The 12,814-nt window shown below is 48.2% G+C and overlaps 1 protein-coding gene across 12 annotated transcripts in view; it reads left to right on the top strand.

The window, feature by feature from the left end:
• Nucleotides 1–6,873: 6,873 nt before the first annotated feature.
• Nucleotides 6,874–12,814, top strand: part of NFIA (nuclear factor I A) — a 255,292-nt gene continuing 249,351 nt past the window's right edge. For 7 of the 12 annotated variants that reach the window (XM_068140735.1, XM_068140736.1, XM_068140742.1 and 4 more), the window contains exon 1: nt 6,876–7,262. In XM_068140735.1, the coding sequence (XP_067996836.1) occupies nt 7,236–7,262 (27 nt within the window). In that variant the 5' untranslated portion in view covers nt 6,876–7,235. Of the gene's footprint in view, nt 7,263–12,814 lie in introns of all 12 variants that reach the window. The other 5 variants (XM_068140738.1, XM_068140747.1, XM_068140741.1 and 2 more) reach the window with 3 other exon arrangements.

Genomic DNA, 12,814 nt, shown 5'->3' on the forward strand with positions numbered 1-12,814 from the left:
TTTAGTTTGGGAGTGGGAAAAGTGGAGTTTCTGAAGTAGCTTTATTAAACAGTGCCTGTCCTTCCTCTGAAGAGTATAGACTTCACCATGTTTTTTTAATGCACAATGAACTTAGGGTAATCTTTATACCAGAAAAGAGACAAAACAGAGTTAGCAAAACTTGTGATGGAAAACTTGACTGCTCTATATCCATGAGGAAAGTGATCAGACCTCGTGTACTCTGGATCAGCAGGGATTTAACTTTGGAAAAAATAGTTGCAAAAGAGGTTTGCAGATGAATTATGCACGACACATGCACAATGCCAGAAAAGCAGCAACAAACCTGCACCTGTTCCTGTGCCCTCCTCGCCCGACTCTAACCCAGGTACAAAGTTGCCTGAGTTTTTGTCTGACAAAGCTACTCAGATTGTTGTATTTTTTTCTTCCTGGAACTTTAGCAGAGATCAGAAACCTGATCAATGACTTGGTAGTTAGATCGCTGTTGGGATTTTTTGTTAGCTGTTTGCTTGGGGAAATAATGCCCATATCATCTTGAAAGTTACAAACCACAGTGGAAAACAGGAGGGACTGCCTGTTAATTGGGGCTGAAACATCACTGGTGCTTCTACCAGTGTAGGTAATGTTAGAATGTGGGCATTTTTGCACTGTATTCTTGTTTTCTCTTAGGTAGAACTTTTCTTTGTAAGATCCCTCAGTTTGTGTTACCTCAATCTCACAGTTTGATTAGAAATTTTTAAGCTTTATTTTTCACACCATTTTTTACATCTCGGCTCTTACATTATGACCAAACTCTTGAGTATAAAATATTCTCATACCAAAACCAGTGACACAAGACACACTTTCCTTTTGCGATATATATTGTGTTGATGCGTAGATATACAATATACCCAAATTGTGTGTGTGGGCATACACACATTATTTGCCACACTGTGTTTATACCGCTCTTGCGCAAACTTTATTCAAGCAAAACTTTCATCGAGGCATGCAAGATGAGGTCCAAAGTGTTTCTGCCAAGCTGCCTGATAAAATATTGGATTTAGGACAAGGGCAGTATCAGTACCGTATGCTGTAATCACTCAGTATCACTGGAGTATGATTTTGTGCCATTGTGAGAGGTGTCCAGCAGCTTCCAGTAGCGAGAACGCCACGGGACTGCATACAAATAAAATACATCTGAGGGTGACTGTATATATTCATGTTCTTTCCTGGTTGTGAACAGGGGTTTTATCCAGCTGGATAGAGGGATCGGCATGGTGGGTAGGGGCTCTCAGGTGCATGCTAGCAGACAGTGTAGTCTGGCACTGTCATAGGGTTGGGCCAGCGGGCACTGTTCTTACCAGTCAGTAAATCACAGCAAGTTTATTAAACTGTGTTCACTTTCACAGGGAACTTTCACTTTGCAGTATTTGGGTTTTCAGACAAATTCTGCTTGCAAAGGAGTATTTATGTTAAAACAGTGTTACCACTTACTTTGCTCCACATCAGACCTACAGCAAAACAAGAGGGGAAGTGCTGGAAGTGCTGCTTCTCTCTCCAGTCTGTTTTCATTCTTTCTGTACTCTGCACACTTTTGCTGGGAAGTTACTTCCTCTGTGGTGCATCTCACAATAGACTCAAGACCCTGTCAAAATTCGTTACAAGTCCACAGGCATTTCTGTGGTATGCTTGGCTGCAAAGCCAGGACCCCACAAACGGCCATGTCAGGCAGCAATGAGTCCAGTAACTCACAATTAAAGTAGTAGATTTTGCAGGGAAACGGAGAGAACTGACCAGTTTTTAGCGCAGTTATTCTGATGTGCCCTTAGCACAACTGCTTTAATTCCCATCTCCATGTGTACATTGCTTTGGCAATACACCTATGGCCTAGATCCCAAATTCTGGCACAGCTGCCTCCATCTCTCAGAAGGGGACTGCAGCACCTTTCCACCTTCCTTGCTCTCTTGATGCCTCCATCAAGAGGTAATCAGCTGAAAATGCTGCATACAAAAATATGATTCACATGAAATCCATGGTGTAAGGTGACTTTCCATCAAACATATTAACCTGCTTATTTAAGCTGCCCCCTGAACTTTGGAGCCTGGAGACTGAAGTTTCTGCCCACTTGCCCTCCTGTTTAAGGGTGACACAGCAGCATTTGTAGTGTTTATTTATATTGCATCAGGGTTTGGAACCTTCAGTCTGAGGAGGAAAACCCTGCTATGCTCAGTTCTTTTTGTACATGTGGAACAATAAAGCAACCTCTTCCCTGGAGAGAGTCTTCAAGCCTCTCTCATTTTTAGTAGCTTCAGAATATAAACATCATGAAGGATGGCTAGACCAGGTTAGGCATGGCACTAACCTATGGGTCCTCCATATATCTGCTAGGATTTGGAACTAATGCCATAGTGGGTCATGGGGTGACGCAGATGCATCACCTGGGCATTGATTTCCGTCAACCATAATGGCATTTGAGTCTCGGAATAGTTTCAGAGATACAAGTCATAGCAGCTCTAAGGCCTTGATGGAAAGTGGATCAGGATTAAGCTGTCAGTGATTTTGGGGAATCTTCTGTCTCTCAGTGCGACAAAGCTGCCCTGAGGACAGGCGAGCAGCCAGGGTGGTAGCTCTCCCAAAGCCACTGCCATCACCCAGGGCCCTGAAGAACCCCATTGTCAGGATGAGACCTTTAATGATCCCTGCTGTATGTTAACAGGCCATACCGCATATAGACCGGCTATTGTCAGTGCTGATCCTTGTCCAACTGACGGGCTATTCAAAGCGCTTCTCAAGCCTCTCCAAAATCCCAGCTTGTTCTACCCCGATGACAGCCATCCCTCCCATTCGGAGTTTTCTTTGTACGCTTGATAACATGGTGGAAATCCCTTATTATGCTTCTTTTAATAATGCTTTCACATGGCAAGGGGACATGATGTTTTAATTTATGCAGTACACATCATCCTTCCACAATTTGCTAAGAGGAACCCTCACAACCTTAAGCCTGTGCTGAAATAACACAAGTTTATGCAAACCCAGTGGTTTCCAACCTGTGGTCTCCAGACCGATGGGAATCAGCGGGCTCCTTCCAAGGGGTCACCAGAAGGTAACCAAGAAAGCAGAGCTGCTGTGGAGAATAAAACATGCAGTGTGTGGAGTTGGGCTGTCACCAGCACAGGTCTGGAGCTCCCGAATTTGAAACTGAAAATCACTATCAGAGATTTTTTTTTTTCCTTTCTTACTTCTTTTTTTCCTCTCTCTGCTCAATACATTGGGGCTGCAGCCCTGTGTGTCTTTAAATACCTACTCGAGTCGATTAAAAGCAATAGATTTGGAAGGATAATGATGCCACTCGTTAAGTTATGAGTTGTGTGAGTTAAAGTCTCACTCTGTTGTAAAAAAGTAGTAATTAACCTTCAGATCCACTTGATCACCACCACCCCCAAAATTAATTTTGCAGTATTGTCACGCATCTTAAGGCTTCCAGTATTAGGAATATAATGCTTCTGCTGTTAATGAAGCGGGTATCCATGATCAAGGGGAGCTGAGAGCTACAGACAATTGTTTGTTTGCCTTTATTTCTCACGCCCTTTGAAGGTTGGGTTTGTTGTGTGTTTTTTTGTGGTTTGTTTTTTTTTTTTTTTTAATTTTTATTTTATTATTAAGTGACTTTAGCAGATTGTGCCCTCGGAGCTGTGAATAATAGGGTTATTCTACAAAAATGGCCAAGGCTAGTTAAGACACACAAAGCCAGGAAATCCTTTCAGGGATGAAATCAGGACTATTTTAGGGGTGCCGTGTAAGTTGGAGACTTTGCAGCTCTGCTCTCGGCTGCTGCATTGCTGCCAGGCACGGCCGCGCTGCTGGGAGGAAAGTTCCTCCCCGCCGATGGCTTGCCCGGGGGGAGGGGGGGGGGGACCCGTTACACCCGCCACCGAACCCGGGAGGGGGGGTTCAAAATACAGAAGAGGGTGCAAAGCAGCGCTGGTGCCCGTGCACTGGGAAGGGGGTGTTGGTAGTGCCAGGTAACTTTGCAGCAAAATGCAGCAAAGAAGCTTGGCTGGTGCAAGGCGCGAGGCTTCCCCGCGCCGCGGAGCGTTGCCAGGCGGGGTGTGGGGGTGTGTGTGTGTGTGTGTGTGTGTGTGCACATGTTTGGAGGGGAGGGGGGGAGGGAGTTATCCGTGCAAGGAGGGGTTTATCCGTGCAAGGGAGGGTTACCCTTTCAAGGAAAGGGGGTAACCCTCGCGGGGAGGGGACTACCCTTGCAAGGCGGGGGGGTTATCCGTGAAGGAAGGGGGCGGTTATCCATGCAAAAAGGAGGGTTATTGGTGCGGGGGTGGTGGTGGTACCCGTGCAGGACGGGATGGTTACACGTGTAGGGGGTGTTACCCTTGCAAGGGGCGCTCGCTGCCCGTAGAACGCCCCGCAGCCCTCTCGTAGAGCCCTGCAGAGGACCCCCGCGGCTGGGAAGGGAATTGACAGACATTGGGGATAGGGCGGGGGAGAGCCGGAGGCCCGCAGCGGGGACGGCCTGTCCTGGGGCAGGCGGGGATAGTAGCGGGCAGGGGATGTCCATGCGCTCCCTCCTCCCTGGTGCGGGTCTTCTATGCAAATTGCGGCGATTGCGGAAATAAGCGGGGGTTGGGGTGGTGAAGGCGAAGGAGAGGAAGGGGAGGAGGGCGTCTGCCGAATCACTCCCAACTTCTGCAAAGTCCCAGGCGCTGGGAGCACTCCTGGGAGAAGCAGCGCCTGCCCCAGTCCGCACTGCGAACCCTCCTCCGGACTGGGAGACACCGAAAGAAAACCCCAAATACCCCAAACCCTAAGAAGAAACCCCAACAACCCACCTAACGGCAGGCGGCAATTGGCTGCGGCGTTTATTCTCTTCCGGGTTCCCAACGGCTGCAAGTTTATTTTAGCTATAAAAAATAAATCGACCCCTTGCTCCCCGCCCGCCTTCCCCCCCCCCTCGCCCCCCCCCCCCGAGTCACCAACCAGAGCCAATCGTCCTAGCCCCGTAAAGTTTCTCACGTGCTCTTATACATGCCCATGGGACATGGCACCTCCTAAACTTCTCTTTTTGCTTTTTTTAGCCTAATTTCCACATTTTGGCATAAGGCAGCGGCTATTGTGTGGGCGGGCGCTGCGCGGAGTCTGGGCGCGGAAGAAGCGCGGATACCCACACTGGGGTTGCTTTTATTTCCTCCCCTCCCCCCTTTTTTTTTTCCTAAATCGTTTTTTTTCACTGGGATTTGAGAAAACCGCTGAGCTTGACAGATTCTGCGCCCCCTGCACCCCCCTCCCCGTGCGTACGCGCCGGCCTGGAGCGCCCGCGGCCGCGCACAAAGAAACGCGGGATATGACGGACCACGGCGGGGGCCAATCGGTGGGGCGGGGCACTGTGACGTTTTCTGAGCGCTATCCAGTCAGCGGCGGGGGTGGGTGTTGCGACGTTTGAACTCCCCCGGGGGGGAGGGGCGCGCCTTCCCCCCCCCCCCCCTTTTTTTTTTTTTTTTTTATTCCTCCCTCCGGATTTTTTTTTTTTTTTTTTTTCCCCCTGCCGTTTCCGCCGAAGTTGGGGCCGCTGGCGGGGATGGAGCGGCGGAAATCTCCGGATTTACACACACACACACCCCGAAAACAATAAAAGCGGGGAGAGAAGAAGGAAAAAGCTTTTTTTGTTCTTTAAAAAAAATATTAAAATAATTTTTTAAAATATTTATTTTGTAAAGAAAAACGCTGACTTGCGAAAATAAACCAACTTATATATCTTTCCCCAAACCCATTCAGCGCTGGGAAATGCCACGGGTGGGAGGGAGAAGGAGCTTTTGCTTTCGCCCCCCTCCTTCATTTATTTTCGGGACTGTGTCCGTGGCTGCGGAATGGCTTGCACTTGACCGTGGCCCCTGCCTAGAGAGGGCGCAACCAGCCGTCCCGCAGCAAAAGTCTCCTGAAGGGCGGCAAAAGTTACTTAAAAGATAATGGTGCAAACCGCAAAATGCTAGGAACGGTGCAGGAAGGGGGAGGGTTGGGGGAGGTGGGTTGCGCGGGGGCGGAGGGGACCGCGAAGCAGCCCATCCCTCGCTATCATTTAAACAAGCGGCATGGAGGCTTTTTTTCCGTATATCCCCTACGGATCAGATTTTTCCCTGTGTCGTCCCCACCCCCTGGGGACGCGGAGGTCGAGCATCCATGGGAAACGCTATTCCCAAGGGGAGGGAAGATGGGGGACGGGACATGGACATGCACAACACCCGGGGACACCCTGAATCCCCACGAACAGGCTGGAGAGCATCCAAACCCCAAACCCAAACCAGTGCCAAAACAATGCGCTCCAGAAGTGGCAGGAGGCGCGGGGGTATTTGTAATTTTATGTTTGGGGTTTTTTTTCACTTTAAGAAGTGCTTTTATTGGGGTGGGGGGTGGGGGGTGTGGCATCAGATTAATTTATGTGCTATTTGTAATTTATTATATTATGTATTTTTAAGTGAAAAACGCGCCCCTGACAATAAAGTGCATGATTTAAAATGACAAGTGCCTAAAGGCGACGGGGAAAGTTGTGAACGCAGCGCCCGTATATCGCCCCCCCCTTCATCCCTGTCCTTTCCCGGCCAAGGGCCGAGCAGATCCGCAACCACCGGGAAAAAGAACAAGAGAAAAAACCCAAAACACAACACAAAACCACAAACACACGAAAAAACACAAAACAACCCCAAAACTTTGAGAGCCCGACACCGCTCTCTCCTCTCCTCCGCGGCTTGCCCGCGCTGCGGGGCGGCGGGGCGGAGGGAGGCGGCGGCGCTGCAGCCCCCTCCCCGCCCCTCCCCGCCCTCGCGGGCGGGCGGTGCGCGTAGCGGGGCGGCGCGGACCGCGGAGCGCGGGGCGCGGAGGGGCGGGCGCGGCGCAGAAGCGGAGCTCGGCGCGGGGCGCGGAACGGGGGGCCGCGGCCGGCGGAAAGGGGCGCGCAGCGTGCGGCGACTATGCCTTTAACGGCGCGCAGGGCAGGCATGCCGAGCGCGTAGTGCGGGAAAGTCGAGGCGGGGTTAAAGTTCAGCTCATGGAGCGGCTCCGCGCTGGCTGCAGTTTGGCAGAGTTGGAAATGTGAAAGCAAGAAGCAGGCTCGGGGCTCCCCCTCCTCTCCTCTCTCTCTCTCTCTTTTTTTCCCCTCCTCTCTATCCCTCTCCCTCTCTCTCTCTCCCCCTCTCTCTCTCCCTCTCTCCCCGCACACGCACACCTCCAAACCGCAGCCCCCCGCAGCAGTCATGTATTCTCCGCTCTGTCTCACCCAGGTAAGCGGCTGCCGGGGCGCGATGGGGCCGGCGCTGCGGGGAGTGGGGGGGAGGGGGTCGTTAGCGGTGGGTTGCGCGCCGGGGAAGGGGCACGAATGCAGTTCGCCGAAAACTAACTTTGTTGCCTTTCGCTTGCATCCCACCCCCCTTTCCCCGCACTGCCATTTGTGTCGGCACATGGCTAATGGCGCCTACTTATTAATGGTTTAATTAATAAAGGAAGGGGGTGTGTGTGGGGGGGGGATAGCCGGGCGGGCGCGGTGCTGCGGGACGCCCCGCACGGCCCCGCCGTGCTTGGTCATCCGCGATCGATGCAGCCGCCGCCGCTGCCGTCGCCCGCACCGCGGCCCCGGGGCAGCGCTGTGAGCCGCTGCGCCTCCAGCAGCCCCGGGCACGGCACGGCCCCGCATCGCCGCAGGACACCCCACTCGGGGTTACGCGGGCGGGAGCGGCCCCGCTGCCTCCGCGCTTTAATCACCCTCCTCCTCCCTTCTGCCTTCCCTCCTTTCTTGGGGCGCGGACACGGACCCGTCCCCTGCACCTGGTCATGCTCCCGCGGTGCAGCCGCCCCTGGTTCGCTCACCTCCGCACCCGCGCAGGCCCTCCCCAACCGGGGTACCGTATCGAGGATGAGTGGAGGAGGTCGGGGGGACAACCGCAAACTTGTCCCGTGTGTGTCTTGTGCAGCCCCCCCACCCACCCCCTATCCCGCTCCCCGCGGATCGGGCCCCCCGCGGTTCTCAGCGCAACTTTTGCGGTCCCCGGGTGCGGCGGGACGGGGATGCGCGGGGGCGAAGGGGTCGTTTAAGGGGGGTCATTCTACGGTGGCCCCCGACTTACGCGGCTGCGGAGCGCTGCCCGCCAACCACCCCAGCACCAGCACAAGCACCTCCCGCCTCCTTTTCCCCGCTCGCTGCTGCAGGACGCTAAATTACACACCTTCAATTAGCAGGATATAATGGTTTAACGAGGAAATGCTTTGTGGTGGACTCAAACCCCAGATTATTTCCTCCTGCAGGAGATTTTGACTACATTATTCTTAATAATTTAATTTGAATATTTTTTTTCTCCCGGTGAGAAAGCCTCTCCAGGCTCTTTCCGTCGAGAAAAAATGCGAGGAAATGGAGAGAGAGGGGAAGCAGCTTTCCCAGGCAGTCTGAAGAGCTGCAAAAGTTTCAGCCCCTTGTCTCATTATGATCCCCCCCCGCCTCATGACGTTCTTCCTCAGTTTTCCCCCAAATTTCTGGGTGCCTAGTGAGGAGAAGCCAGGCCGGCAGGGCACAAAACTCCACTGGGCTTAAGAAACCAAACACTTGAGTAAAGGCAAGGAGGGGAAACGGAGAGTGGAGGGAGTTTGCTGAGGACACGGGATGCAACTCCTTGCTCTGGCCTGGCCAAAGTTTGTGCTTTTAATTCAACTCTGCAAAAATACCTGCTTTTTGTCAGCACTGCTTTTCCAGGAGGGCCAACAATCGACTCCTGGCAGGGCCAGCACTGCATTGCTTTGCCTCCGCACGTGGAGCTGCTTGGGTTTGGTAGGCCCAGTTGCACGCTAAGGAGAAAATAAATCCATGGGCTGGTTGCTCCTTGGAGTGCCTCCCCCATCTCTCTCTCTCTTTTTTTTTTTTTTTTTTTTTTTTTTACTACATGAAAAAGTGAAAAGCCAGGCACTGTGCTTTTCCTCAGTTGTGGAAATCCCACATTCTTGTTGCACGTTTGGAAAAGTAATAGGAGGATTAGAGGCCTCCTGACAAACTCTTCCCTCCGAAGGCTCAAATAGGGGATTGTGTCATTTTCTGTAAAAAAAAGGGGTGAGCTCTGAGCAATCACAAGCAATTTCCCTTTATTGATAACAGTGTTTGGGATGGAGATTTGGGGACGGACAGACTTTTTTCTTGCCTTTTTTTTTTCCTTTTTTTTTGGTGTTAAGTTTTGGTTCCAGATTTAAAAGGAAGCGTTCAAAAGTGGTTTAGAAAAAGAAAACAAACAGAGATCCTGGTTATGAACGTATGTATCCAAGCACTGAGCTTTGAGCATGAACATTTTTGTATCATCTGTCAGGAAAAAAATCTAAACATTGCTCCATTTACATATCTGCTGAAGATCTAGGAAAGAGTCGGGGAACCATATGTACATCTCTTTATAGATTTACAAGCAAGTGGATTGTAAAAATATTAACAAGGGTCCCTGTCGCTGGCTTAATTTCAAAAGATCAGCAGAAATACAGTGTTTCAAAAGATTCCTTTGCAGTGTTACATTATTGCAGGCGCCTTTGGGCTGGGTTTTGGGGCTCTTTTGTGGCAGTTTCAAAAATTTTTTTACACTTTTCTGAAGAGCAGAGGGGGATTTCAGTGTAAGCCACGCGGAATCGTACAGCCCAGATTGTAGGTGCTGCTTAGAAACAGGCTGCTCTCGGAAAAGCTCTATTCTCAAACTTTGGAGAGGAGTGCAATGAAGAAAAAAACAAACCAACAACTTTTTTTTTTCTCGCTTTCCCAGCTTTCTGGTGCCTTTTTATTTTTAGGTGACCCATCCAATGCCAAGGGGGGAAAGCAGACATCTTTATCAAATACTCTGAAAGTTTCCCTTAAAGCTAACTTGAGGAAAGGCAAAGATCATCTCCTTTCCCACCAGTTACTTAAGAGCTTGATATTTTGCAGCAGGGCTGCAGACAGGTCTGCACATCTTCTAGCACACTTGCAGTGACACATTTCCAGAACTTTTTTGTTGTTTGGTTTGTTGGTTTTTTTGGTTTTTTTGGTTTTTTTTTTTTGGGGGTGGGGGGAGGAACTATAATAATGCTGAAATAAATAATTGCATTGTGCAGAAACTGCTTACCCTCTGCCCTCTCTGTGCCCGCTTCCAGCCCAATTTTGTTTGATTAGTCCCGAGTGCTTTTATTTCCACTTTGACTTTGCTAATACCTCGCGGACGAGATTGAAGCGGTGCAATTTTGCAGAGCACTGTGTTTACCAAGACAGTTTGAAAGTTGCTCTGAGTCATTAACCTTTTCTCCTCATACACCATTTTGAAAAGACACATTGGAGTCTAATAGGGACGTGCACACCTCGCAATGCAAGCAGCCGTGCCTTGCATTTACTTCAGCCACGGACCCTGACTTTAGACTCAAAATCACTTCTTTATTGTTTTTATTCCCTCTCCCCCTGCATTCTTTTAAAGTGGGGTTTGTTGGGTTAGATTTTGGTGGTTTTGGGGTTTTTTTGAGCTCTGTTTTTACCTCCCCTTTCAGGTTCACATCGTAGAAATCTGCTTCAGCGCAGGTTAAAGCGACTCTCTTGGATAGTATCCAATGTCGAGCCAAAAAAGTCCCGAGCACATGAGATCAGGCAGGACAAAGTGCTGCTTAAAGCAGAAAAGTTAAAATATTTCAGGATGTACCAAGACATGTTTAGAAACTGGGAAGGCTGGAAGCTCTCCTCTGGCTCATTGTGGGTCTGTTGAGGCTCTGCTCTGTGTGTACCTTCGCAGATAAACTTCCACTTGACAAAAGGCCTTTTTTCCTTCACTCTCCCTCAGTGGGGAAGGGATAGGACAGGAGGGATCAGAAGGGAGGATTTGCTATTTTTAATAGCTTGTAGGAACCTATAGTTTTTACATTTTTATTATTTTTTTTATCTATTTCCCCCCACCACCACCACCTTTTCTGGTGGGTGAGAGCAGCTCCATGTGCTGGGATTGTGCCGCCTCTCACTTTTTGAATCTGCCGACTGCAAACTTGGAGCAATCTTTTTTTCTTTTTTTTTCTTCTTTAAAAAAACTATTGAAATTTGAAACGCTGATCTTTTCCAGTAGAGGAGGGGGGAGGAAAAAAAAAAAAGAAACAAAAAAGGAATGTGCCAATCATTGGTGTGATTTATTTTATTTTACCTGCTTATATTTTAATAATTCTTCATAGTCCTTGTGATTACTACCACTCTGCTGCATTGTAATGATATATATTGTGCTGGTTTTGGGTAGTTTTTAACTGTTTGTGTTTTAAATAAAAACAAATGCTGTGATATTACCTATAGATTCAAGTATTTACAATTCAGGGGCCACTCACAATAAGTGCAGTGAAAGCTTTTGGGAAGTCAGCAGAAGGTCTTGAATTACAACAGGGTTTTGTTGATAGATATTCCTATTATTGATTTCTCAAATTTTTATAATTATTTTGGAGAAGAAAACACAAGTTAAAATCAGGTGTTGGAAGGAAGTAAGATGTCTGTTTTAATAACAATATTTGTACAACCTAAAATGGTTTGGGTAGAAAACGTACTCCGTGGGATAATTAAAAAGGACAAAAAAAAAAAAAAAAAAGTTAATCTGAAAAATCCCCAGTGTTGTCTTGCAGGGGTAAGTAGGGGGTGGCTTTTATTATGCTGAGGGGAGAAACGTTGCACAAATTACTTTTATATTTTCCCTCCTGGAGGGCCCAATCCTGAGGGAGGGAGGAACTCGGCCTCTGGAGCAAAGGCATCCTCAGCACAGAGAGCTGGATCAGGCCCCCACAGGCTATATATATTTTAATATGTAGCCTGGAGTTTGGTCATCCATTTATTCAGAGAAAACCCAGAAATGTGGCCTCAGTATATTATACTATGTTTTGATCTCTAACTGATATGTGTAGTAATTTTTGGGGAGACATATATTTATTTTTTTGTAAAACAAAATTCGAGAGGCTCTTTCCTGCCTTTAGTTAGTTAGTTAGTTATTTTTTAATTGTCAGCATAATTTAAATGGTGATAATTTTTGTGCCAAGGAAGATGGGTGATCTTTAACTCATCATTGCACAAAGCAAGCAGTGTCTCTGGATGGCCAAACTATCCAAGTAGGGCTTTTCTTTTTAAACATACAAAAGTACAACACAAGGTGTAAAGAAAAGAAAATCAATAATTCTTTCCGGATTTGCACAGGTCATAAAGCTTTCTCTTACCGTGTTACCCAATTTTTCCTGTTTCTTTTTGTTTTATAGAAAGAAGAGTTTTGCTTGAATAGCAGATCTCTATTTTCCCTTCCCTTTTGGCCAAATATAAACAAAACTTTTTTAAAAAATAAAAATCCAAGACTTGCTTTTTCTAGGATTTTCATGTTAGTAGTTGTGAGTGCGGGAGAAATTGTCGGCATTACTTTCTGCTTCCTTCACCGTTTAGGAAATGGAGAGAAAACCACTCTTCATTGTATTTGTGTATGCAGCTATATTGGCATTTTACTATACTGCCTGCTGCTATTTCCAAATATATCTTAGGCAAAGTTTTACTATACTTTAGACTTCCCCATACAAACATTGATTGGCATCCAAATGTTTAGGATTTGCCAAATTGGCGGGCATACACTGGCTACACTGCAAGCAGCGGGGTCAGGGAGAGAGCAGAGGGAGATATGCACTCTGCAAGTGGACTTGAAAAGTGGTTTTTACCTTTTAACTTATTCTACCTGTTTTTTATTTTTTTCTCAAAGAGATTTGAGATGGGGGAAAGGGCCCCATCATTACACCACCTTCTCTTGGGTGCTTGTCTGAAGTCAGACCCTGCTTTTGGGAAGTGGGGGCAGAG

The sequence above is a fragment of the Melanerpes formicivorus genome, unplaced genomic scaffold (assembly GCF_026170545.1).
Source record: "Melanerpes formicivorus ecotype bairdi unplaced genomic scaffold, bMelFor1.0.p_v2 SCAF_7, whole genome shotgun sequence".
Lineage (NCBI taxonomy): Eukaryota > Metazoa > Chordata > Aves > Piciformes > Picidae > Melanerpes > Melanerpes formicivorus.